This window comes from Balearica regulorum, chromosome 1 (genome assembly GCF_011004875.1).
Source record: "Balearica regulorum gibbericeps isolate bBalReg1 chromosome 1, bBalReg1.pri, whole genome shotgun sequence".
NCBI classification, from domain to species: domain Eukaryota; kingdom Metazoa; phylum Chordata; class Aves; order Gruiformes; family Gruidae; genus Balearica; species Balearica regulorum.
Window position 1 is genome coordinate 88453320 of NC_046184.1, and position 26141 is coordinate 88479460.

The 26141-nt window shown below is 54.9% G+C and overlaps 1 protein-coding gene across 2 annotated transcripts; it reads left to right on the forward strand.

Moving 5' to 3' along the window:
• Positions 1 to 453: 453 nt before the first annotated feature.
• GPR156 (G protein-coupled receptor 156) lies at positions 454 to 25555 on the forward strand. 2 transcript variants are annotated; one of them, XM_075764928.1, is made up of 11 exons: positions 454 to 646; positions 9553 to 9699; positions 9818 to 9960; positions 12623 to 12759; positions 15084 to 15219; positions 15810 to 15920; positions 16950 to 17075; positions 17625 to 17720; positions 20525 to 20761; positions 22601 to 22759; positions 23370 to 25555. In XM_075764928.1, the coding sequence occupies exons 3-11, from the start codon at positions 9856 to 9858 to the stop codon at positions 24537 to 24539; spliced, it is 2277 nt and encodes a 758-aa protein (XP_075621043.1). In that variant the 5' UTR covers positions 454 to 646; positions 9553 to 9699; positions 9818 to 9855; the 3' UTR covers positions 24540 to 25555. The 2 variants fall into 2 exon arrangements, with proteins under 2 accessions (XP_075621043.1, XP_075621046.1); XM_075764931.1 differs by lacking the exons at positions 454 to 646; positions 9553 to 9699; positions 9818 to 9960 and having other exon boundaries at positions 12643 to 12759; positions 15094 to 15219.
• Positions 25556 to 26141: the final 586 nt, after the last annotated feature.

Consider the following 26141-nt stretch of genomic DNA (forward strand, 5'->3'; position numbering starts at 1 on the left):
GCCGGTTTTGCCACAGACGTGGGGTTTTTGTGCTGCCTCAGCTGTAGGCAGCGCCTGAGCGAGACGCTTTCTTACCGGCCGGGCCGCGTCCCCACCTGCAGCAGCGGTGCAGGGACAGGAGATGGGCATTGCCCAGGGGCAGCCGGACGGGCCGTGGGGCTAACGGGACGCAGCAGCCTTGGGGTCAGGTCAGACGGGGCCGGAGGGGTGGTGGGCTGTGCTGGTGGGGTCACCAATCGCCCCGGCTCTGGGCATGGGGGTTTTTTCGGGGAAGGGGCAACGCTGAAGTGGGGTTCAACCCCGCCGGGACAGCCCCGGCCCCCGGGTTTGGTTTTTTTTTTTCCCCCCGCTGCTGAAAAGTTTTGTCCCGGCTCGGCAGGAAAGGGGGCCGGAGCCACCGCCCGGGCGGGAGGAGCGCGGCCTTCCCGGCCCCTCCCCGCCGCCCGCCTCCGCCGGGCCGGGGCGCTGCGGGGCGGCAGCCGGCGCGGAGCTCCCGGTCCCCCGGCGGCAGGGGCTGCTCCCCAGCCCGCCCCGTCCCGCCCCAGCCCGGCCGGTGAGGGCGCACCCAGCCGCCCGCGCCGCTTGCAGCCAGGCAGCCAGCCAGCCCCGCAGGTTTGCACCCCGGGCCCGGGTGCCTTCCCCGCAGGTGGGTCGGGAGCTCCGGGGCGGGGGGGGGGGGGGGGGGTTGGGGAGAGGGAGGCCGGCAGCGGTGGATGGGGCTGCCCCGCTCCAGCCGGTCCTGCGGTGCTCTGCCGCGCCGGTAGCAGAGCGGGGTGGCTGAGACGAACGGTGCCGTTTATCTCCCGAGTTGCTTTTCTGCGCTTTGCTTTGGGGTGTTTTTGCTCCCCGTGCCCCCTTCCCCGCGGTAAGTGGGGTGCCGTGGGTGCAGCCCTGCGAGTCCCCCAAGCTGCGAGGCCGTGGGGCTGGGTTGGCAGTTTCCGGAGGGAAAACGTGGCAGCACCCTGAGCGTTCCCAGCTCCGTGGCAGGGGGTCGGTGATGGCTGGCGGGCCAGGTTTGGGGTCACATTTTGGGGATGGAGCACTCCTTGTTTGCCGTTCGCTGGCTTGGCGGTGCCCAGAGTACACCCCCGAGCTGGAAATGGTGGTGGGCTAATGCCGGTGTTTGTAGTTCTCTAGAAAACACCGTCCCAAACAGTCTGAGTGGCACCACAGAAGGCGGCTGTGGGAGCGGGAGCCTGCCAGCGCTTTGCGATAGAAAAGGGCCGTCTTGCAGGATGCAAAGATCTGAAGTTGCAGTGCTGGTTAGTTTGTTCTAATGAAACTGCTGCTACTTGAGCAAGCTGCGTGCATTGTGGAGTTTAGTTTGGGGGGAAGAAAGGTTACAACCTTCCCTCTTGGGGGAGAGGGAGAGAGGGACCTGTGTGCCCCTTCGGTGCTGGGTCCGCAGTGCTGCCCTGACTTGCTAGGGGTGAGAGTCCCCCTGGGAGCACTCCGGGACCTTGGCTGCCGGAGTTGAGCATCACGCAGCACCCTGGGGCTCAGGTAGGGCAGCGCATGGAGCCCTCACCCAGACCTGGATTTTCCGCTGCCCCACAGGTGCTCTGCAGCCTGAGAGGGGCAGGAGGAGGCTGAGGAAACCGGATCCCTGGTAGCCGGGAGCTGTCAGTGTTGAGTTGCAGTTGGCGTTTCTTATGCATCCTTGATGTACCTGCCACGTCGCCTCACCTGCCTGGTGCTGGGGCGTTGCATACACATCTCTTATTGCAGACCCCTGTGCTTGCACAGTTTACAATTAGCGCTTCCCACCCAGATTCGGTCTCACCTCCAGTTCTGGAGCTGTACCTCTCAACCCCTGAGTGAGCCTTGCCACCACCTGCAGGAAGCCCCGGCTGGCAGACCTCATGGAAACCTTGAAGTGGCCCTGTCCCTTGATGGGGTGGTCGCTTTGCCCAGCAAAGCAATGAGAAGCCTCAGTGGGGAACCACTGGGTGCAGTTTGGTACCCTGTCATACCTGGGAGGTGAGATAGACGAGCCGTGGACATCTCTGGCTTTCAGGGCCTTGAATTAAATCTGACTCCTAGGGGGGAATATTCCCTGCTGCTTGGTCAGCGGAGGCAAGGTGAAAGAGCTGCAACGCTCTGTTCTACCTCCTCTTTTTGGGATGCAATATGTCTCTTGATTTCCAAAATCCTGCCTGATTTAAAAGAAAAAAATGTTAGGGTTAGCAGCTGTCCCTGTGCTTGCAGCCGTCACACACAGGTGTGCTGGTGCTGCGAAGGCTGCGAGGGGCTGGTGTCTGATTGCATGAAGGAGCAGCTGTAGCTTTCTGCCAGCTTTGGAAAGGGAGAGCTCTTGAGGGCACAGGCTCGATCTGAAATGTAACTTTATGAAAATATCCCTTCTGTGGCCTCTTGGTTGCTGAGCTATCAAACGCAGAGGAGGAACAGCTTCAGCGGGGGGTGAGCCTCTGCTTTTTAATTAAGTCATACACACCTCAACCACAAGGTAGATCTCTCTTGTAAATCAAGGTACTAAATCATCAGGCTTTTTTACCTCTTATTCATGATGGCTTTCTAAAGATGGTACAGTTAAGAGAAGAAAAAAATTGCAGGCTGCACCTTCCCGTAAAGCTATTTAGCCCGTTGCAGTTCGTCAGGCTGGTGCAAACGCCCCGAAGGCAGAGGGAGCTGCCATGCGAGGGATGCTGGAGCTGCCAGCAGCGCTGCTCGGGGCCAAGCCCTGCCTCAGAGCAGCGTATCAGGGCACACGGACAAAGCAGGAAGTAGCAGCATTTGATGGGAACAGCCTGGGAAAAGGCAGGGTTTTGAAGGAGGTTGTGTCGGTGGATGGACAGAAGCGGGAGAGGACCATGTAGGCAAAACAGGCGACGTGGATGGGCAGAGGCCCCAGGCTCTGAGCACTGAGACCTGTCGCTGAGGCGCTGGGACGCTGCCACAGTGCCTTGGATCAGCGTCCCAGTCGGCAAGTGCGAGCGTCACGCAGTCAGTGGGGTGTCCTGCAGCATTCTTGTCCTGTGGCGAGGTGCCAGCCTCTCTGGGACAGGCATGAGGGAGTGACCCCCGACAGGGACCCAGAATTGACCAGCCCTGCAGTCAGGGGCTCACTGCTTGCCCCACAGTGTCTAGCTGGGATGCAGGGACAGCAAAAGTCGAAACAGATGCTTGGGGATTTTTGCAGACCTCCAACGTTTCCTCTCCTTGTGCGCGAGGCAGGCTGGGGGGGAGGAGCCGTGTTTCTGTGGGCACAGGGCACGGTGGCCGCACAGTCTGGCCCTGCCACCAGCCGGGGCTGTTTCCCTCTCTTTGTGATTAAATTGCGGTTCAGCAGGGAAATGGCCATGTGTTGCTGGAGAGGTGGCTCCTGCAACCCCGCTTCTGGGTCATCCACCACGTGCCTGGCACTTGGGATGGGGACCCTCCTGGCCTGGGGCTTGGGGACAAACAGGGAGGTTGCTCCATGGAGGCAGAACAGCACCTATGGGTGTGGTCTCCCACTAATGAATGAAATGATTGATGAAGTCGTTATGGAATAATGAAAACCCAAGATTTTGCCCAAAGTGGTGAAAAAACCTCTGCTTGGTCTCATTGTTTATGCAGTGTGGCTGCTGGAGCATTACGCATTGCAACCTCCAGCCGGGGGGCAGAGGCTTGGGCATGGGAAAGGGCTGAGGAGCAACACCGCATCTTCTCAGAGCTATGCTTGGGGCACGTCCCCTGCCCTGTTTCTGGTGGAGGACCTGCATCCCGCCTTCGCCCCAAGTGCTGTCTTGCAGCAGAGATCCCGCCAGCGCTCTCATTCACTGCAGAGAGGCTTCCACCTGGGGGTACCAACGGTGTCAAATTGAGCAGGAAGGAGCTTTCTGTGGAGTTTCTGGCTGTTTCCCGCTGCGGCGGGGAGCCCTGCCGAGCCACCTGGTGCCAGCAGGGATCAGCTCAGCACGACGAGCGGTGGGGTCCCAACCCCTGGGCTCCTAGCCACTTTGGGGAGGCAGAAACCTGGAGGTTTACACTCCTTTCATCTGTGTGCTGCTGGGTTGCCGCTACAGCCGGGCAGGTGGGAGGGCTGTGGTCTTTGGGTGACACAGAGTTGCTCAGCGGCAGCTCCAGGGATTCAGCTCACCTCCCCGTGGGCTCTGGTCGTGTCGGTCTCATCTGCAGCACGCTTCCCCTGGGCTCGTAGTATTTCCTCCCAGTTTTCCTTCCTTCGAGCATCTCCAATCTAGTCTGTCTCTATTTCTTGCACGCCTATCATTGTATAGCAATTAAGGTTAGAGAGTTGAAAGCCTTATCAGCTCCTTAGTGGGAGATTGGTGAGTCAGCGCCCAGCAGGACCACGTGGTGGTTCAAAAAAGTCATGGCTTTTTTTGCATGGAGTTGTCTTCAAATTCAAAACATTTAAACCACAGAGCTGAGAAGAGCTGGGCGGATGTTTAACTTGCATTTAAATGGCTTAAAACACTAGACACAGAGCTAAATGTGCCAGCCTGGTGCCATCCTCCCGAGCTGAGGGACCTACAGTGGACAGACATGCAGCGCTGGGGTGAAGGGTAAGATCGGCGTTCAGAAAGTATTGCCTTCATGATCTTGGAAGATGCTATCAGAAATGGTTAGGAGACAGGAGCACCTTGTCCTGCATCTCCTACCTTTGCGTGCAGCAAGGTCCCGCAGCTCCTGGTGGTTATCGCCCGTACCCTGAGCGTGGGTCATGGAGTGGGAGCATAGCCAGGGACACTGCCTGTGGGGTGGGAAGATGACGCTATTTGGGCCCTGCGACATGATCCATCGTCTGGCTGTGCAGTGAGCCAGCTGTCGGTCTGCCAGGGGTGAAGATATCCAAGAGGCCTGGAGGTGGCTTTGGAAATCCCAGGGACAAGAGCAGAGTGGATGCGACACGGTCCCTGAGAAGCAGGGTGACAGCTTTGCTGCTCCCCGGTGTTCCTGGGGATTGGGGCTTTGTAACCCGGGTCTTAAGGTTACGTGATAAGCAGAATTTCTTTGTTTTCTTTCTTTTTCCTTTTGTGTTTACAGGGGAAAGTGTGAAAACTTAGGTGCTGAATTTTTAAATATAAATTAAATATAAGCTTGAGATATGCCATGCATTTTAACTCACAATTTTTAAATAGCTGCGTTGGGGGGGGTGTTGCAGTAAGTCAACTTGTGATTTTTTTTTTTTTTTTTTTTTTTTGATCGCCTTGGGGTTGGCAATATTGCAGGTTTCTCAGGTCAAACAAGAAGTGATCTTGTTGGACAAGAAGAGCAGAAGGGGAAAACAGGAGCCTGTCTCAGAAGCACCAATGTTTTCTGAATTGCAAAACCCCATCCCATGTCATTCATCTCACCGGAACAGTTATCTGGACGACTTGCCATTTTAATTGTGTGGCCTGGAGCCCTGTCTAGCTGGGGCTGGTCCCCACCAGCAAACCTCCACCTCCCATCAGCAGTGGTGACAGCAGCACAGACTAGCCATGGGTGAGCTGAGATCCTCCTGCTCCCCTCCCGAGGCGACAGGAGTGGCCTCTGCTCCCTGCACATTGCTCCTTCCCCCCCCGTTGCTCTTCTCTGTCTCCCTGGCATGCAGCAAAGCCGCAGGTCAGAGCTGGCCACACAGGCATCTTCCCAATGGTTCTTCCAACAGATGTGCTTCTCCAAATGTGCTCTGCTCTTCCCTTGCAGAGATGTACCTGCGACCTGTGACCAGCAGGTTGAGGGAGGTGATCCTGCCCCTCTACTCCACTCTGGTGAGACCCCACCTGGAGTACTGTGTCCAGCTCTGGGGGCCCCAGTACAGGAGAGACGTGGAGCTGTTGGAGCGAGTCCAGAGGAGGGCCACAAAGCTGATCAGAGGGCTGGAGCACCTCTCCTATGAGGACAGGCTGAGAGAGTTGGGGTTGTTCAGCCTGGAGAAGAGAAGGCTCCAGGGAGATCTAATTGCAGCTTACCAGTACCTGAAGTGGCCTACAGGAAAGATGGAGAGGGACTGTTTATCAGGGAGTGTAGTGACAGGACAAGGGGTCATGGGTTTAAGCTGAAGGAGGGTCAATTTAGATTAGATGTTAGAAAGAAATTCTTTGCTGTGAGGGTGGTGAGACACTGGAACAGGTTGCCCAGAGAGGTTGTGGAGGCCCCATCCCTGGAAGTGTTCAAGGCCAGGTTGGATGGGGCTTTGGGCAGCCTGGTCTGGTGGAGGGTGTCCCTGCCCATGGCAGGGGGGTTGGAACTAGATGATCTTTGAGGTCCCTTCCAACCCAAACCATTCTATCATTCTATGATTTCTCTGTTGAGGCTGATATGACCAGACAGGCTTGCAGGGCTCGTGAAAACTGGCACATTTCTGAATGCAATTGTTCTGTTGTCTGCGATTTGACATCTTCAGTTTTCTACCTTTTTATTCACCAAGCCATGACATCGCCTTGTTCTTCGGGAAGAAGTCTCTCTTTCAATTCTTTCAATGCTAGATCAAAAGGAACCGTTTGGGGTGAAACGTTCATTCTGCCTGCTCTGGGCCCATACATGCTGCATCAATTTTTCAGCTTCTTTCAGGGTTGTTTTTTTTTCCTCCCCTCTGCTTTTTCAAAAAAAAAAAAAAAAAAAGGTTTTGAAGGCAGGAAGGAACTTTGACAGAGTCAAGATGTGCATTTAGATGTCATCAACTGCATCTTTTTTTGCAGGATATTTATGCATTAGTCTACAGTTGCTCAGCATTGGTAGATAAGTAATCTTGGGTCTTGAAGGATCTAGAGAAACAGGTTTTCCAGACCTGAAGATCAGCCTTTGAGATGACCACAAATTGCTTTTATCCGAATATTATTTTTAGCAGTCAGTGCTTCCTTTTTACATTAGAAGATAATGGTGCTAATTTTTTTTCACGCGTTCCAGTCACTCATTTCCTATCAACTTCAGGTGTGTTGGATCACGTCCACATGCATGCTGATGCTCAGCCATGGCCAAATACTAGGCACAATGACCCAACCAGTGGTGGATGTAATACTGCAGAGACTGAGGGCAGCAAGGGGGACCAAGGAGAACAAGGCAAGCACAGCCGGCACGCTGAGCAAGGGCTTTACTTCACCCAATGCTGTGACTGCTTCCATGGGGTGTGCGGGCTGTCGGAAACTGCTCTGGTGATGTTCCCTCACATCTCTTGTTTAATAGTCAAATGACAGTCAATTCCACTTACAGCTGGCATCACTCTTCCTGGCTTCTCTTTTCCCTCGATGATGTTCAGGTGAACAGGAGTACAAGAAAGTGTTAAAAAAAAAAAACCCAAAACAACCCCAAAAAACGCCACAAGTCTCTGCCCTCAAGAGACCCTTGCATTTTAAGGACATGCTTTCTTACCCGTGTTGCTGTATGTCTCCTTGACCATCGCCCAACCTCACCCTGAGGGGCAATGACACCCCCCCGCCCCGCAGCACTGGTCCCCCTTGGATGCTCTCCAGGCCATGGAGCACCGTTCCTGCCAGCCCTCAGGAGAAGCAGGATCTGGGCTGGAAATGCCTTTTGCCTTTCGGCAACAACCACACTGGTGCTTGCTTTGTTGCATACTAATAAGCGCTAATTGGCCTCTGCTTGTTATCAAGGTTGTGCAGGAGCCATTTGCTGAATAGTGGGTTGGGGGTTGGAGAGACCCCAAGGGGCTCCTGCCCTCTGCTGAGGGGTGGCTTCCCGGGGTGGGGACAGAGGCTGAACTGATGCTCCTTGTGAAAACATCTCCGTTTGTGAGCCACGGGAGGGTCGTGCCTGCTGGCCTCGTGCCAGCCTTGGTAGCGGTCCACCTGGCAGGTGGGCTCCCCCTCTGACATGGCAGGAGGTTGCGGGGAGTTACAGGGAGACCCCTTGTCCATAAACACAGCTGGGGAGGAGCTGAGCTCTTTGGGAGGCTGGGCAGCGCTCGCCTCACAGGTGGTCTCAGCGTCAAAGCTTCAGTGCCCCTCTCCTACCCCCATGCCTGGGCACTGCGTGCGGCCCCTCCACGCGCTCTCGCGCTTACCAGCGTTATCCCTGAACCGCTTACCTGGAGCCTGTCTCCTCCTCTCCGCTGCCCTTCTGCCGTTGTCGCAATACCCGGCGTTGGCTGCAGCAGCTGGGTATCTCCTGCAGCCGTACCCCTTGTCTGATTACTCAGCCTGAGCAACGAAGGGCATGGAAACCTCCAGACCGTGGTCCTGCTGTGGAGAAAATGCCACCACAGTTTGCTGCAAGCTAGAGATAGACAGAGGCTTGATGGAGCTGGCTTGCACCGGCGCTCTTGAAAAAAGTGTCTATCGCACATGCAAAATCGTAAGTTTAGCTAATGCATGATACTGTGTTTGTAGGACACGACAAGCTGATCTTGTGCTGGGGACAGTCCTGGCACAGGCAGAACGGTGTCCAGACCTGCAGTATGTCGGGGCTTCTGCCAGCAGGAGAGTTGCTATTGTCGCTTCAGAGGTGGTTCTGCTAATTTTGTATGAGTGGCCTGCTGGCCCAGACGGTTTTGGGCTGGGACTTGTAAGTGACTTTGCTAAAGTTGAAAATTGGTTTACACGAGTTGAGAACAATGCCCGTAGCTTTTCTGGCATTTGAATCCTGGTTATCCCCCATGAAGAACAGTAAGTTTCAGGCCAGGTCCTGGCACCCACGCTTTGTTTTAGTTTACTTTTTCTTTGCTCACATAATTATGGGAGTCTTTCCTAAGGAAGGACTTCTGAGGACAGGGGATCAAAGTGTCAGGAGTAGCGGTGGGGAAGGACGGAGCACCAGCCTGGTGCCGGGTACGAGCGCAGGGGATGCTCGGCTGGGGACCAGCCCCAAGGAGCACGATGTGGGTAATTTTTTTCCTTCTACCTGTTGTATGAAGCAAAGAGGGAGTGAGCTATTGCGCTTCCTCCCCAGCTGCTAACGACGGGAGACTTGCTTACAGTCGTGCGCTGGAAGCTAATTAAAACCTGTGACAATGGTAATTGAGTAAGGATGCTGGAGGTTAAGTATGACCTCATGTCTAAAATGGTAATGAGGCCTATTAAAATCTCCACCAAAAAGAGAAATGAAAGAGGGAACAGAGGCAAAGGTGGTGCGAGGGGAGCGGGTGCAGGCGGGCACAATACCGGGCAGCCAGAGCGCCGGGAGGGATGGGGAGCACAGAGGTGCTGGGCTTCTTAAATCTCCTTAATGAACAACCTGCTTCTCAGCTAGCCAGGCTGCCGCTTGGGCCAAGCCAGCCAAAACGCTTTGGTACGTGTGCCATTCAAGCCTGTTCCTCCTGTGCTCGCCCAGGCCTGGGTTTAGGTGCCATTAAGCGATGGCAACACTTGTTGCTGTTTGTTGTTGTCTTCGCTTGCTGGTTCTTTGCTGGAAGAAGGGATTGTGCCAGGAAACCAGCAGCGGCTGCCGGAGTGAGGGTGCCCTGCAAAGATATGCCCTGAAATTGCACCAGTGCGGGAAAATGCATTGGCAGAGGAAAGCTGTGGCAAGCTCGGGGTGCTGGGGTGCCGTGACCCACCTTGGACCAGCACGGCACCTGGTTTTGGCTCCGTAACTGGGGTGTAGGAGCTGGGGGCCACTGTGACCATGGTATGTGTTGGTTTGCAGGGTGGCATAGCAGGGCTCGGGATGCTGCAGTGCTCCACAGGGACCCAAACCCCACGCTGACTCGCCTCGTCGCAGAGCACACCCCAAGGGACGCCAGGAGGTGGGCGCTCCCCATCCTGGCTCTGGATGTGTGGTGCATTGCTTTGGGTAAGCTCAGCCCCGGGCTGCCGGACCCCTTCCCTACGCCCTGCTGATGGGGGGGAGATACGGCGTACGCCAAGGGCTGCTTCTCCCTGGAGAAAGCCGACCCTCGTCCTTCTGGCAGGGGCGAAGGTACGGCTGGATGACGGCTGAGGATGTGCTATGGAGCCGGGATTCAACTGCTCTGAGCTCTGCGATGGCAGCTCCAGTTTTGGCAGCCGGGAGCAGCAGCAGCGGGCACTGGAGGAGCTCTGCACCGTCACGGTGGTACGTACGGAGGGGGGGGAGTGCGAGGTTTGCTCTGCAGAGGTGGATTTGGGTGGAGGGATGGAGAGGGGGGCACAGGGCATAGCTGCCACACAGTCCTGTCTAGCAGGAGGCTGCACACTGTCATCTCCAGGGATGGCCTCCAAGACAAGCCCTGTCTAGATGACACCCAGTAGTTAGGCAGAAGGTGAGGAAGCAGCCACAACAGCCAAGTCGTGTCAAGCTGCCCTCCCACGTGTCGGCTGGCGTGACAGCCGCTTAGGAGTGGCCTGGAATGGCTTCCTCTGCCCTTGACCTTTCCCATCCCCTGGAACTTCAAAGTGCTTCTCAAATATGAATAGAGCAGGATTTAATTAAAAGCCATCATCTGTAATAAATGGTACCTGCCCCCCACCACTAAGCCAGTAGAAAGGACACTGGGATGCACTGAGTTGCAGTTGGCTCTGCATGAGGCTGCTGGACGGACCAGCGAGGCTTGGCCTGCTCGGTTCTCCACCGTGTCCTGCACGACCACGGGCCTTTAATTAGAAGACCGTAAGCTGCTTGGCTCCTCTGGCTCTGGCAGCTGCCTTACAATTAATATTCCCCCTGCTAGGGCCAGGATTTACTCCACTCAGCGGCAAATGAAGCGCTCCATCAACTTCAAGTATCATCAACATCCAGGGAAACAGCAGTCGGGGTGGAGGGGTGTGTGTTGGGAAAAGAAAGGTGGAGAACATAGGGGTCTTTCTCATCCCGGGGTGGTTGCTGGGAAGAGGGTACAGTAATGCTGTCAGCAGCAGCCAGAGGTGGAAAGATATTGGTGGTGGGTGCTGCTGGAAGTGAAAGCAGGGTGGATTCAGCATCCCGGGGCTCCCACACTTCCTTACTGGCAAAAGCCAGGTGTTACCCTTTGGCTCGACCAGGCAGGCTGCAGAAATGGGTTGGCATTGCAGCCTCGTACCGGCCTCGAGCAGCACTGTCAGCCCCTCTGATGGGGTTTTTGCACAGCGAGTCCTGGTGTAAGAGGAGGGGAACCAACCTGCGTGACTGTCTGCTGCGGTCTTCATTTCCCAGAGACCCTCAAGAGCCCTTCCACCCAGCCCAGGGGATGGGGAGAGGCAAGAGGAGGTGGGGAGCAATTTTTAGGAGGGAAATGAGTATCTCCCCAGGGATCCTTCCACGCTGCTGCAGAGCAGGGCTGAGCTGTGCATGTAGCTGTATCCCAGCGTAACACGGCAGCATCGGCTCTCGGCTTGGCTGTTTCTCCCAGCCAGGGGTTTGCCTTTCCCAGCAGCCCTGCGACCAGCGTGGCACCAGCGTGTGAGCTGCCAGGAGCCTGCGGATCAGCTGTGCTCACGTGGCGGTGACACATTTTTGAGAATTACACGTTGGCTTTAATTCTCTAAGCTATGCCTTGTTTTTGTTCGTCCAGAGGAGATGGAGCCCAGCTGGGCAAGAGGGAGATGAGGCATCAGCTCAAAAATGCTGCCTTACTTCTCCCTGCAGATTTATTTCTAGCAATGCTGGCAGCAGAAACAGCTCAGATCTTGAAGGAAGAATTGGGAGTTTGAGGCAGTGGCAGCTGTTGGGAAAATAGTCTTCTACTGCAGAAATTGAGTGCAGGTGAACTGGAATACCTGAGAAAGTACTTAGCACCAGAGAAGTTAGCGAGGAGGCATGTGATGCCAGCTCAGTCCCTGCCTTTCTCCTTCCCCTTAAAGGGGATGTGCCAGCAGTTAAATAAAAGTAATTTTTTGTCAGTTAACATGCACACATAGTATGTGTGAACAAACCCACATGTGCACACCCTGGTAAAAATGCTGGAGTATTCTAGATCTGCAGCAGAAATAGGTTTCTTGTTTCACATAGGATCATTTTATCCATCCTATGTTAATAGGGAGATAGCAGAGAATATTTTTAAAGGGAGATTTAAAACCATAAGGTCGCTTGTGTGCAAGGAGAGAGGTGCCTCCATCATGCTCACTTTGGGAGTGTCCCTCAAAAGCCAATTCTCAGCTGACATCTACCCAGGACCAAGTTAGTTTCCAGCCAGCTGGGAGACGGGTGGAGCCCAGCTCGGTGTGTCACTGCGTAACACATCTGAAAAACGCTGTCCCACTCCCTTTTCTGTGTTTTCTGCACCGACCAGCAGCTCTGCTGCTGGCTCCCAGTCACGTCAGCCGGCTGGTTGGTTATCTGCCGCACGTAGGGGTAAGGGTGGGAACGGCTGGCCAAGGATGCCCTGCCCAGCTTTCCAAAGCAGTGTGCTACAAACTGGGGTACCGTGGGGTCTGTCGCTAGAGGTTTCCTTCCAGAGGAGGACGGCGAGGAACCGTCACCCATTTTCCTCTCTCTCACAACTAGGGCTGCCTGAGGTTTATGAGTCACTTGTACGGTTTCAATATGTATTTGGCTGGTTGGTCGTAAGAAGAGGGCTCCTGGACTGCCCTCTCCTGTGCGCTCAGCATGTGGTAGAGCACGTGTCCTACACGCATCTCAGTAGCCCTGCCTGTGGGTCTTGGTCTGGTGCCAGGGTGTCTGCTCATGAGGAGGGGTTTGGGAGATGTGGTTTTTGGCTGAGCAGGAGCACCCGTGGGAGCGATCATGCCAGCGTAGGGACCTCCTTCACTGGGAGCTCCAGCAATGTCTTCTTCCTCCTCACACCTTTTACCTCCTGCAGACATCTTCTGACCGCAGTGGGAAGAGCTCCCCGTCCTTCTCTGCTGCTCTCGTGGGAGTCGTGTGGACGTTCCTGACTGGAGGAGTCCTGCTAGCGCTCTTTTTTCTTGTCTTCACAATTCGCTTCAGGAAAAACAAGTAAGGGCTTCCTTCTTCTGCTGGGAGAGTTCCCCTGAGCTGGAGCAGCGAGGTCGGGCTCCTTCAGGACCAGGCTCTGAGCTGATGGCCAGCTATGGGTCAGGAGGGCACAAGCCTGAAGGAGTAGCATGGGGCAAGCAAAGGCAGTGCCAGCTTTCTCCATCGTAGCCAGTGTTGATCACTGGTGGAGACAGTCCTGCTTGGTCTGCTCCCTTCCTCCCTGAGACAGGGAGCTGTGGAGAAGGCAGAGCATGGATGCCTTCCGCAGTGGCACAGGCAGCTGTGCATGGTCTCATCCTGAAGGTGCTATTCAATAAAACCATCAACAAAAGTGAGTGGAAAGAGAGCTGTCTCCTTCTCCACTCCACAGTCTTGAGAGCATCACTTTGAGCAGCACAGCTCCGTGAGCAAAGCTGTCATGCTCTCCACAATGCGCACATACCATTCCTGCTGTTGGGCCGCTCGTAGTCTGAAGATATTGCTAACTTTTTTTGATCTTGGTGGTTGTCCATATTGGTGGGGAACATGATCCCCGTTGGTGAGAGATGCTGGTGGTGAAGTGTAGGCTTTTCTTGGTGCTGTTCAGTCTACTCAAAAGATATAAAAAGTCCTGCTCCCTTGAATGCAGCATAAATGAAGCAGAAGGCTCAAACTGTCTCAGCCAGTGCTTAGCCTTCCTCAGCAATTCTGGATGTCTCATCTGCCACCTTCTCCTCAGCTTCATTGGTCCCTTGGTCTCTCAGCTGCTCCCCTGCCCAAGATACATCCCTCTCCCAAGCTTCACCTGGCAAAGCCCTTGTGCTCCACGTGCTGTTGTGTTGCACCGAGACGTGCATGTGTGTGCAGCCCGGGCTGCTGCTGTTCCAGGGCTCTGGTTGTGCTAGGGAGCTTGGCGCTTCATAAAACCACCGTGCAGTCGGGAGGGTCCTGCTAAGGGTTTGTCTTGAGCCCTGCGCCTGCTGCGGTGCAGTAGCTGCACGACCGGCATCCCAGTCTCAAGCACTTGATTTACTGAAGCAGAGTGGCGTTGAGTTTGGTGGCCACCTTAATTGATTACCACATTATTTAGGCCCCTGAAGATATTCTCAGAGCAAGCTGTAATGAATGTGTGTTATTTATTTGCACTGCAGCAAATAAATACATGTCTGCCTACTGAACCTGGGAGGGCAAAGGAGACCTTTTTCAGCGTGCAGCTGAGAGGGTGAGCTGATGAATATCTTTTCCCAGGGGCTGAGGCATGGCGAGGAAGGCAGAGAGAGCGAGCCAGGTTGAATCCCAGGCTCTGCGTCTGCCAGGCAGCAAGCCAGGAAGGAGCTCAAGGGTAGAGAGAGGCGGTGACTTAGCAGCGGATCGAAGGGACGGAGCTGCACGGGGGGGATGGCAGGAGCTACAGCTTTCGTGTGATGGGCATGCTGGAGAAGGGTGACAGGTCAGGAGAGATCGGTGGGTCGATTCTCCCCTCCCTGAATACAGTTACAGGGTTATGAGTGATGGGGTGAAATTACAGAGGGGAAGCTGTAACCTGAACACTGCTGGCAGCTTCCTGAAGTCAAGACTGTGCTGAGGGTGGAAGTATCTCCTCAGAGGAAGGAGCAGTGGGAAGAGCCTGCTCCTGGAGGCATTTGTAGCTGCCATACCCAAAGCTTACTGCTGGGGACAGTCACCCCGGGCTGCATTAGTGAGGTTTTCCACTCTGCCCTTTTACAGTGGAGGAAGATGTTGACCTTGAACCTAGGGTCTGAGCTGGGCGCTGTGCTGCGTGTCGCCTGCGTGACCGCGGGGCATTGCTTCCCCTGGCTCTGTGCCGCTGCGGGGATGTGTGGCCGCAGCACGTGCCGGCAGCGCTGCACAGCTTTGTGTGCTTGGCACGGGCACTGGTAGCAGAGACCTGGCTGTGGTGACGCTGTCTGCTTTGCTGCTGAAAGCCCATGGCTTCCCATGGTTTTGTCCATAAAGACGCTGGCTGAAGTTGCCTCAGGGATGCTTTTCTGTGCCGCAGTCGCATGCCGGGGGTCAGGATGCCATGGGGCAAGCCTGGTACCCATCTGTTTTGGAGAGAGGGAATCTTGCTGCCCCACAGGAGTGTTGGGGTAGGGCAAAATGAATACTTTAAGGATAGTGAAGCACTACAGCAATACAGGGGAGAGGATGGGGTATGCACCATGGAGCAATGGCTGAGATTTTGGAGGAGCTGTGAAGAGCAGGGGCTGGGGAGGACAGCGTGTCAGCATTCCTTATCACCCCTGTAAGGGGACCTTGCTGCTGCACTGCCAGGTCACGACGCTCACTAACTGTCACCGCCTTCCCTGCTTTGTTTCCTGGAGGATCGTGAAGATGTCCAGCCCCAATCTGAACATTGTGACCCTGCTGGGCAGTGGCTTGACTTACACTAGTGCTTACCTCTTTGGGATTCAAGAGCAGAGCCTGCCATCCGGAGACTCGGTGGAAAAGCTTATTCAGGTGAATGGGGGGGTTTGCTGGGACAGGTGCCTACACACGCAGACACACTTGTCTGCACGCACGTGCTGCGAGCCTGCAGGCGAGTTGTTTGGCTGCAAAGCAGATCTACATCAAAATGCTGTGTGAGGAACCCTCTGTGTCCTGACCCAGGGCAGCTGCCCTGCCAGACCAGGGACTGGGCACCCACCCGGGCAGGGGGAGTGGGATGTGGGAGAGGGCACACCCTGCCATCCTGCTCAGCCGCCGGGCTGAGGATAATTAACAGAGGTGCCAGCGAGTGATTTACTGGGGCTGAGACCCTTAGTGCCCCTGCCGCTTGCAAGCTGCCTGGCTCTTCCTGCCGGCTCCTCTGACGAGAGCCTCTCAGGGTGGGGAGGAAAAGGCAGGCAGCAGGTGTGCCTGCAGAGGAATACACGCCTTTTAATTTATTTCACCCTGCAGTCAGCTTTCTAGTATCTGGTGTGACCCTCCAGAAGACCATAGACACATCCCCACCCATCTTTATTGCATCCCTGGGTGGGAGGGCACGGGGTGTCCCTGCAAGCCCCACGGCTGCCCCTTCAGCTCCCTTGCTCTGCCCCCCCCGGCAGGTGCGGCTCTGCCTGCTGTGTGTGGGGACCTCCCTGGTGTTCGGCCCCGTCCTGGGGAAAAGCTGGCGGCTCTACAAGGTGTTCACCCAGCGGGTGCCGGACAAGCGAGTGGTGAGTACACAGCATCCAGAGTGTGGGGGGGCAAACTCTCCAAGGGGGGCGAACACCAGCAAGTCCAAAAACGGTGTGGGATAGTGAATAAAACTGCCACGTGACAGGGATGGGTGCCACGATCACAGGTCTGCTTTCACACCTAGGCAGGCATGGGCTCCACATTTATTCCTGTGCAATGAGGCAAGAGGTTTTCCACTCTGCAGGCAAGCAGGTGCCCTGCCAGGCTGCCTGTTCCCTGGTGGAGTCCCAGCCCCCTCACTGAGTGAGGTCTTGTTCTCATTTTACACTGGCCACGTGCCTTCATTACACTGCACGCTGGCGTGAATATCCAAGTCTGGGCTGATCGGTTTTGCACAGTGAAAATAAACCAGGCATCCTCAAGGGTGTCTAATGTAGGGCCGCCCCCAGATGCATCTGATCCCTTCTTGAAGGGAGGGAGGGAACTCCTCTGCATCACTGAAGGAATGGGGTACAGCAGCTGGGAGGGAAATGGGAGCCACCTCTAGAAATTTGTGCAGGTAACAGTGCATTTCCAGTGACCACTTTCTAACAGTGAAAAATGTAGATCTCAGAGGAAAGGTGAGACGAGGGTTTTGCAGAGGAACTGAGTGCCAGCAAGGACTCCCATTCCTGAGGCACCAGGATCTGTGTTAAACCTGCAAAATTATAATCCTACCAGGTTTTTTTCCCCACCCTTTTTCTCTCTGTTTATGATATGGGCATGAGGGATGATACTGTTGTTTTGGAAGAGCTGTTTTCTGTCATGGCATTTACCAGCTAGCCACACTGTCAGGGAGGGTTTATACCTGGCCCCAAGCTCAAATAGGTCTCCAAGAGTTTGGGAGCTGGAGACAGAGATCCTGTGACCGACTCGGATGTAGGTGAGCTGCTGGACTCCACTCTGGGGGAATCGTTAGGATGGACATGACCCTTGCAAGAAGCAACCAGAAAGAGACCCAGGAGACAGAAGTTATTGGTGTCCATTTGCCCCCCACAGTTAACGCTTAACTTCTTGTGTGTTTGCAGATTATCAAAGACCTCCAGTTGCTGGCGATGGTGGCAGCGTTGGTGCTGGCGGACGCCGTGTTGCTCTTGACGTGGGTGTTCTCTGATCCGGTCCAGTGTTTCCGAAGCCTCAGCGTCTCACTGCGGGTAAAGGGAGGAGGAGGGGTGGTGGAGCATTGCACCGTGTCCTGTATGATCTCTGTGGACAAAGTTGGTGGGTGGTCAGGCGTTTGGAGGTGCTGTTTAAAAAAAAAGACAGACAGACAAGCTACAAAGCCTTCTGGGCACTCGGGGTTGGGTTTATGTCTGGCCTGTTACAGAGATGAGGGTCCACTGCAAAATTTCCAGGTCTGTACACCCAAACCTGGCAAAGGATAGCTGGTTTCAGGGCTTTGGTTTGCCAAGCAGTAAGGTCTGGTGGATGATCTTGACCAGCCTGTGCAGGTCACCTAGATGGCACGGGAGAAGTCCGTGGCATCTGCAGATGCTTTAGAGAAGGCTTTAACCGGCCCTGTTGGCAGCAGAGTGCCAAAATCTTCCTCCCTTTAACCCTCTGCCCCTGGCAGCACCAGCTTTGGCCTTTCACTTTAAGAATTTACAGGAAAGACCTGCTCAGATGCGTAGACCTGTCTGCCCATCGGTCTCTGCCCGCTCCCGGGCAGCAGCCCTCACTTCTGCCTTCCCCTTGCCTCCTAGGCGACAGAGAAAGGCATGACCTGCTCAGTGAGCCGGGTGCAGTCCTGCGCGTCTCTTTATTCCGATCTTTGGCTCGTTCTCATTTTAGGGTTTAAGGTACGTAATCTTTTTATTAATTCTTGCGTTGTATCTCACCTTCTCCCAGTCTCAGAGCCTAAACTGTTAAGCAGCATTTGTAGTTTTGCTGCCCTCTCAAGCTACATGCCTACTGCAGATTCCAGCTACTTCTGTTCATCTTGAAAGCCCTCCCATCTCCAGTCCTTCCCATCTTGACGTTTTCTTGCATTCCCTTGTAAAAGCCGTTAGCCACTTTTTCCCTGCCTAATGCATCTCTTTTACCTACACTATGCACATACTAAGTTCTCTCCCTGCTACCCCCCACGCCTCATCTTTCTCCCTTCTTAAAACTTATGTCTTACTGTTTTCTAAAGCACACTTTTTCCACAAAGCCTCAGATGACCACCCACCGCAGTGATGCACTGCAGCTCAGCCCCTGAGTCCCCTGACTCCAAATCAAGGAGTTGCTGATAACAAGGGCTCGGTGCTACCTTTACAGGATGTGTACGAGCTTAATTATACCACCGAGGCACACTTTCACTGGTGTAGCTTTGCACGTGGCTGTTCTTATTCCAACAGAGTTAGTTATACTGATGTAACTATGTAGGTATAATTATCACCGTAATTATCTGTGGTCTCATGTGTCTCTTCTGGGTTGGCAAAGGCTGGACGCATTTCAGAAAGCTGATGTTGATGAAGCTTGTGAGATCACAGCCTTTCTTTGGGAATGGCTCCATCTCTGCGTGCACAACAGGCAGTTCCTTTCTGACTCACCGTAACGTAGTACTCGTTGACCATCTACCCAAAATCATAGGAAAAAGGGCAGGAAGAGACCTCACAACACAGCCAAGTCCTTCTCCCCCCTACGCTTCATTTTAAAGACATTAGTCTAGCCTGTCCTTAAAATTCCTTTGGTGCGAGGGATTGCAGGCGTTCCCTAGGCTTCCAGTGCTGTGTCTCCACCTCTGATTTTGTCCGCAGTTTGTGTTAGGGTTTAGGCCCTAAAATGCTTTTGCCTACAGCTCCTGCAAACTGTTTTTTGGAATAAAACATCCCCATTACCAGTCCCAGGTACTCTTTGTTAGCATTGCACTGAACCTGACCCTGATCCTGTCTACCTACTGGGAACCATGGAGGTATTTCTTCTGGGTTTTTTTCTTGAGTTAATCTGGATTTACACTAATGTGAGAGTAGCCTCTATCTCTGCGTGTACGTAGCACTTCTTATCTTTCACGCATTAATGTGCTCAGCCCTTTGTGAAGCCGCTCAGTGTGTTATCCTGGTTTTACTGGCACAGAGTAATGAACAGAAATTACTTGCCAAGGACATGCCTGGAATTAGGAGCAAAGTCCTCTGCTCAAGATTAAAACACACAAACAAACAAAAAACTTAGTCCTGTGCTTATTGCAAGTGCTAGTTTATCAGACGGCAGTGCTGTTGTCTGTGTCCCAGATTATATATGTTTCACATGGGACTTTGGTGCTGTTTTTTTCTTGCTCGGAGCTTAGGGCTTGGCTTGCCTTTGGGCCACATGCTTGGAGGTGCCCCATGGTGAACATGGTTGTGATCCAGTGCACATCCTGCAAAGCAGGTTCGGGTGTCAGCCCAATTCCCTGCAAGGCAGATCTCACTATTACAACCCCCACCTTGAGAATTCATGGTGCTCTGAAGTTGGGAGTCTCAGCAAAGACTGTGGACATGAACCTCTCTTGCCTGTAAGAGTGTCCCTCCAGACCCTGACCCTGGCAGTGGCCATCGCGGTCATCAAGCAGCCACAGCTTGGAGGGGTCCAGAAGGGTCTACAGAACATCTGCACCACAGGTCACAAAGCACTTCTTGTAGCCCAAATAACAGTTTAATGTCTCTTAGTAAAATGCTGACAGTTGCACTTAGTGGGTGGCACAGGAATAATGTAGGAGTCATGTTCCCAATATCCCTTGCAGGAGCAGGGATTTTGTTAGATGGTATTTCCAAATGATCCTGAAGGCAGACCATGCCCTGTGCTGCAGAGGTGGGCAAAAAATACTCTGTGTTTCCTGCCAGTGTGCCCTGGGGAAGGAAGGATTCAGCCTGTGGGTTAGTTTAATCCTGAGCACACTGGAAAGATGCATGCGTGGGACGCTTGAGGGGCAGCGTGGTGAGGAAGCCTGCTCTGAAACAACCGACCTGCTCCGGGGCCAGGGGAAGAGGACCTCTGTGTACAGAGCACTTCTCTAGCCCCTTTCACTCCTATTAGGCAGGCAGGAAAGGGAAGAGGAAAGAATTGCACCTGGTAGTTTCCTGGATTTCTATTTAAAGAGGCACCAAGTACATCCTTTTCCCTCCAGCGTAAACCTCCAGTTCTGCCTTGCTTTTTCCTTCTGAATGTCCTTCTGAATCTCCTTCCCGCTCCTTCAGAGGTATGTAGTTTCTCCTTGACGGTACCCCACTGCCACGTCCCCACAGGGACCTCTGTCTTGTGTCTGTCCGTCTTTGCTGTTCTTGCTCCAGGATGCCCAAGTGGAGGTTTTTACGTCTTGCCTCTCCTGGCCGTGCCCTGCTCCGCAGCATCGCCTGCTGACCTGACCCTCCTCTCCCCGCGCCCCTCGGTGGGGACCCCCATGGCCCACCAGCGCCTCCGTGCCTGCCCTCTCTCCCCAGCCCCACCTCTGACCTGCAGCAGCGTGCTGGGCGTTTGCCGCGGTGTCACCACCGCGCGCTGAAGGTCTGCATTATAGATCAAAGAGCATTAATTAGGATTGTGCTGAGTGTATCTGAGCTCGCCAGGCCTGGTACGAGGTGGGGGTTGACACCGTCAGGCTGTAATTTTCCACACTCTAGAAACCTCTTTTTTCTGCTTCCAGAGTATCCTCCTCCTATATGGGACCTACTTGGCCGGTCTGACTGACAACGTCAGCTCCCCACCAGTCAACCAGTCCTTGACGCTCATCGTCGGGGTCAACCTCGTGTTCCTGGCTGCCGGCACTGTCTGCTTAGTTCACCGTTTCTTCCACGCTTGGCACAACTTGCTGTTTGGTTTTACCTCTGGAGGCATCTTCGTGTGTACAACTACGATCAACTGCTTCATCTTTGTCCCACAGGTACGCTGCCACCTCTGTCCTGCCACCTGGCTGGAAACGGATGCATTTTTGGAATTTACCAACAGCAACCATGTGGGCCAAAGCACTTGTTTTCCTGCTGCTTTCCCCAAATGTTTGGGCTCACCTGCACAGCTTATCCTCCAAGCCCCAATGGCTCTGCCTTCCCCAAGCAAGTGCCCTGAGTCTCCAAGGAGTGCAGGCACGTTGCAGAGGTGCTGCTCAGAAACCCTCCTGCAAGAGTGTGCTGGTGGGTGGCAGCCACGTAGAGGGCACGTGGGGTGGCAAGGCAGCTGCCGCCCCCCTCCTCCTCCACGTGGGCGGTGGGATCGGTCCTTCATGCAGTTATCCTCTCCTTATACCCCACAAACCCACTCCCACTGAGGGTTTCTGCCCATGGCAGGGATGGAGCCAGGCTCTGGCCATCCAGATGGCCTCGCCAGGCTCGGAGGCTTTGTGGCTGCCAGTGGTCCCCAGGGGAGGCTGTCGTCCTCTGCACTCTTGGAGAAGGAAGCTGGGCTTTGCTGCAAGCGAGGGGGAGGACACGGAGATGTTTTGAGGAAGCCTTTTGTGGCTCAGAGAGGCTCTTCTGCTTCCTGTGTCCTCCAGGAACAGCCTGGTGTGCCTGGCCACGACGTTAGTGGGAAAAATGCTCCCATTGTTACAGGGAGAGGAAACAGTTGTTTACTCAGTGTTATATTAGGAGGGATGTTTGGGCTCAAGGAAATGAGGTGAGAAAGGGAGGAAGAGGTGAAGCTGAAGAAAGAGCAGATCTGTGCAAGAGCGTGCTCAGGTTTTCTCACCAATGTGCATAAATACCGATGGGGGTGGAGTAGGGAAGGAGGAGACAGGCTCTTAGTGGTGTCCGCTGAAAGGACAGGAGACAATGGGCACAAACTGAAACACAGGAAATTCTGTTTAAACATCAGAAAAAGGGGGTGGGTTTTTGTGCTGTAAAAGTTGTAGAACTCTGGAGCAGGCTGCCCAGAGGGGTTGTGGAGCCTCCACCCTTGGAGATACTCAAAACCCAACTGGACACAGTCCTGGGAAAGCCTCTCCAGCTGACCCTGCTTGAGCAGGGCGGTTGGACTAGATGGTCTCCAGAGGTTCCCTCCTACCTCAGTTGATGCAGTGTAAGTGTAGAGTCCCAACCCGCTAGATGACCAGCCCTTGGGAGTAGGATCTAAACCTCGTCTGACAAGCACCAAGCCTGCTGGCAATGCTCTGCCAAGCGCAAGGTCTCTCGGAGTGAGGGCGGAGGAGCTGATGAGCTGTTCTTGCACTCTGCCTATACCATTTTTCTGCTGTAGCCTGGGGACTTTGAACATTTTATTTAACTGGGATCTTTTAATTCATCAACTTGTTTTTCCTAATGGGCTTGCTCTTCTATTGCTCATCTGAGATCGATGAGCAGCTGGAGCTGGGCTGCGCAAGATTCCACACAGGCACGAGATGAGAAAACGGATACTAAGCGTTGCTGGTTTTCAGCTTGTCACTGGTGATTTGGGGATAAGGAGGCATGCGTGACAGTGTCTTTGTCACGGAGTCGGGAGCGGGGAGAAGGGGGAAGGGACTATTACAGCATGCTTAGAGGTTGCAGTGCAGGCAGGCACAGACCCTCTCTGCGTTAAAAGCTGGAGCCAGGGGCAGGGCAGGGATCAGATGGATGGGAGGCTCCAAGCGACGCTGCAGCCCCATCTCTGCTCCTCCGTCACACCCTGCCTTTGTCTCCCTCTCTCCGTCCCTTTGTCTCCTTCGCGCGCGAGCTGCGCCTGCCTCCCGCCACGTCCGTCGGCAGGGGCTGTGCGTGCCGCGCTGATAACACCCTCTTCTACACCCCAGCTCAAGCAGCGGAAAGCCTTTGAAGAAGAAAGCCCAACCGTGAGCCACATGGCAAAATATTTCACCAGCCCGAGCAGGAGCTGCCGCTCGGTGTACAGCGAGGAGCAGCTCTACCAGCTGATAGGGGAGAAAAACTCCATGAAGCGGCTGCTCACCGAGGTACAGGGCTTTGCCAGCCCCCCTCAGCTGCGCTGGCTTTTCCTCTTTGCTTTTGTGGGCTGAAGGCTTTGCAGGGTGGGAAGCCCTTCTTTACGCCCTGGTCCACACTGGCGCTCCCCCTCCAGCCTCTTCCCTCTTGAAGGGGAGAGCTTCTTTGTATTGTCACATCACTCTGCACCCCAAAGTGCCAAAATTTAGGCGTAATCTAGAGGAATTAAAAAAAAACATGTAGGGAAAAGAGCAGGAGAGCCTGGTTCCCACAGCCCAGTCAGATATGGTTCATGTAGAGGGGAGATGCTCTGTTTCAGGAAAGCCCCCAGCCTTCTGCTCGCTCATCTGCATTGCATGGGCAGGAGTGTCCCAGCTCAGAGAGCCACCTGCCCCAGTGTCCCCCTTCCCGCACCCACATCTCGGGGGCTCTGGGGTGCTCCAGGGGAGGACGAGGTCACACACGCTGCAAGCTCTTGCAGGCTTGCTGCTGTGCTGCCTCAGAGCATGTCTCCATGCAGAGAGGGGCGGTTCATTTTCTGGCAGCGCCTGCTTCCAAATTGGTGGTGTTTTCATACCTTCCACCCGCCCCGCGTTTGACAGGCGTGTGTGTTTGATGCAGAAAAATGCCGTGATTGAAAGCCTGCAGGAGCAAGTGAGCAGCGCCAAGGAGAAGCTGATGAGGCTGATGTCTGTGGAGAGCGGCTGCGACCCCCACGTGCCGCCGGTGGCTCCCTGCAGCCAGAGCTCGGGGCGGTGCAGGGATGCACCAGGGGACTGCTGCCCCCCGGATCCGGAGCGAGATGGGTGGCAGCCTCCCCGCTTGGCGGGTACACCGCCTCTTTGCAGCGATGCTCAGGACCTCCAGAAACCTGTGACCCGTGAGCCTGTTTGCTCTCAGGCGCTGCTTTTTGACATGGGAGACGGCATCGAACATGGCCTGAAAGGTGCTCAGGAGTGTGGGACACCTGCAGGGCAGGGGCAGCCTCCGGAGCAGCTGCTGGGCCAGGACATCTCAGCTGGCATGACCCGGGAGTCGTCCCCCAAAGTCAGCTATGTGAGTAGCGAGAAGCTGCGGGAAATCTTGCAAGAGCTGAGCCTGGATGGCAAAACCTACAGCTTAGCCTCACCTGGGGGTCCCCTGTGCAGCAGCCAGGGCCCCCAAGGCGAGCAGGCAGGAACATGGGGGGTCCAGGAGGGCTACCCGGGCATCTGCACACCCCTCAGTCCCTACCTGGCAAGGCGGCGACGGAGGATCCTGCTGCCCCCCACTTCCACCCGCTACCCCGGACATGTGTCCCCTCGTGCCAGCCTCAGGGTGAAGGAGGCAGGCAGCCGGGGCTGTGGGGAGTTGGCACGTATCTCCCTGGGGAGGGAAGGCGAGATGGCTGGCGGAGGGCTCCACCCACCAGCACCGTCCCCTCCAGCCATCCCTGGGGAGGTCTGCCTCCAGCCAGAGGGATGGCCGGAGCCCCAGGGCACTTCCCCGTGCATCCGGTGGGAGCAGCGACAACGGCAGGGTGCCTTGAGGGGACCCGCTGAGCCCTCCCTGCGCTCGCTGTACTATTACCCGGACTCTGACTCCAGCAGCAGCAGCTCCGAGGAGATGTTCCACGGCTGCCACCGGCCCTGCTGCGAGGTCTGCTTCCAGAGCCCGCGCGGCTCCCTGGGCAGCAGTAGCACAGACACGGACACGGAGCCCAGCAGCTGTGCTGGCCACTGGACAGAGCACCACGGCGGGCCCCAGCCTGTGGTGAATTTCAAAGAAGATCTGAAGCCCACCTTTGTGTGACTGGGAGCGCCCCTGCCCCAAAAACAAGTGCTCTGCCGCCCTTGAAACACTGTGTGTTTTCAGCAATGCTAGAGCCACGCGTCCCTCCGAGGGGTGCATCTTGCTCCGGCAACTGGGGGTCAGGAATAAATCTTACCCCACTCTGAGTTAGTGTGTCAACCCCAGCCTGGTCATCGGTGACTGCAGACCGTGGTTGGCAGCGCTTGGGGAGGTAGAGGTGGCAGTAGTTTTGTCCAGGCTGCTCCAGGCAGCTGCCTGCCCCCCACAGATACCATGTCTGTCTGTCCCAGTGCTGGCAGCAGAAAGACTGGGACTGGGTGGCCTGCAAGAGCCCAAACTTCTTCATCTCCGAGAGCTTTCCCTGCCAGCTCTGGGTGATTCGCACCGGTGGGGAGCAGTACCGCATCTCGGAAACATGTGGCTTGTTGCACACAGCAGCCAGACATACAGAGGACTCCTTCTCCAAGGCTGCCGATGCTGAGCCTCCCACCAGAATCACACCCAACTGGAGATGGGAGACAGCCAGACGGCAGGAGCGCTTGCAGACTGCCGCTCACCTGGGGCACGCTGCTCCCTCGGCAAAGCAAGGACCTCAGAGCAGGGTGCACGCAGGAGACTTTCGGGGCGTTGGTTTTTTTTTTTTTTTTGGTAGCGGCTGAGTGAGAAAATGGAGTCCAAAGGTGACATCCCTGGAAGTGTCTTTGCATTTTGTGTAGTTCAGTTGCATGGTCATAGGTGAGACTCAGGTCAGAGCCGAAGAGAAAGACAAGCTAGCAATTGTAAAAGAGGATCTGAAAAGGTTCTTCTTTACTTTTTTTGCCTTGTTTTTCTGGGGCTTTTGCCCTTCTGTATGCCTTTGTATGGATGATGTAGTCTGGAATGAGGTTTGTTTAAATTAATATGGTCTGTTTAATTTTTATCTTAGAAATATCAAGAACAGTAAATCCAACGTGCCCTCTTTTGTTGGGGTATTTGTGAGGGCGTGTTGTTGCCTCCACAGCAGAGGTTTGGGATGCTGAGACCTGACACCCAGTGCATAAAGAAAACCCTCTGGAGAAAGACTTTGTTAAAAGGGTGGGTGACAGGAATCCCAAACCCAGTTTTGAACAATGTGTGTTACCACTGCCCTCTCTGTTATCCTTTACGATGGTGAAATCCCTCACTGCTGTGTCCTAACAATATTCCCATAGGGCCTCTTCATTCCTAAAATGAAAACACCCCAGAGGGCAATACCAATTTTCTTTTTGGCACCTTTAAATAACAGAACTCAGTTGTTTTGGGGTTTTGGGGGGGTTTTGGATTTGGTTGTTTTGGGTTTTTTTTTTTTTCCTTCTTTCAGAGCTGCCTGAGCACATTCGGCTTGGGGCTGCCTCGTAGGCTCTGGCCTGGGTGAAACACAGTGACTGGGTGTCCCCTACCACGCAGGGCAAACCCACAGCAGGGGCCGGAGACAGAGAATCCCGGGCAGGGTGCGAGTGTGGAAAGCCTGCTGCAGTCCCAGCAGAGGGGAAGGCTGCCAGCGCAGCCCTTGCAGGTGCGGAGGGATGCTGAGCGAGCCAGAGGTGGGTAGGAGCAGGGCAGGGATGGGGTTTGAAAGGCACG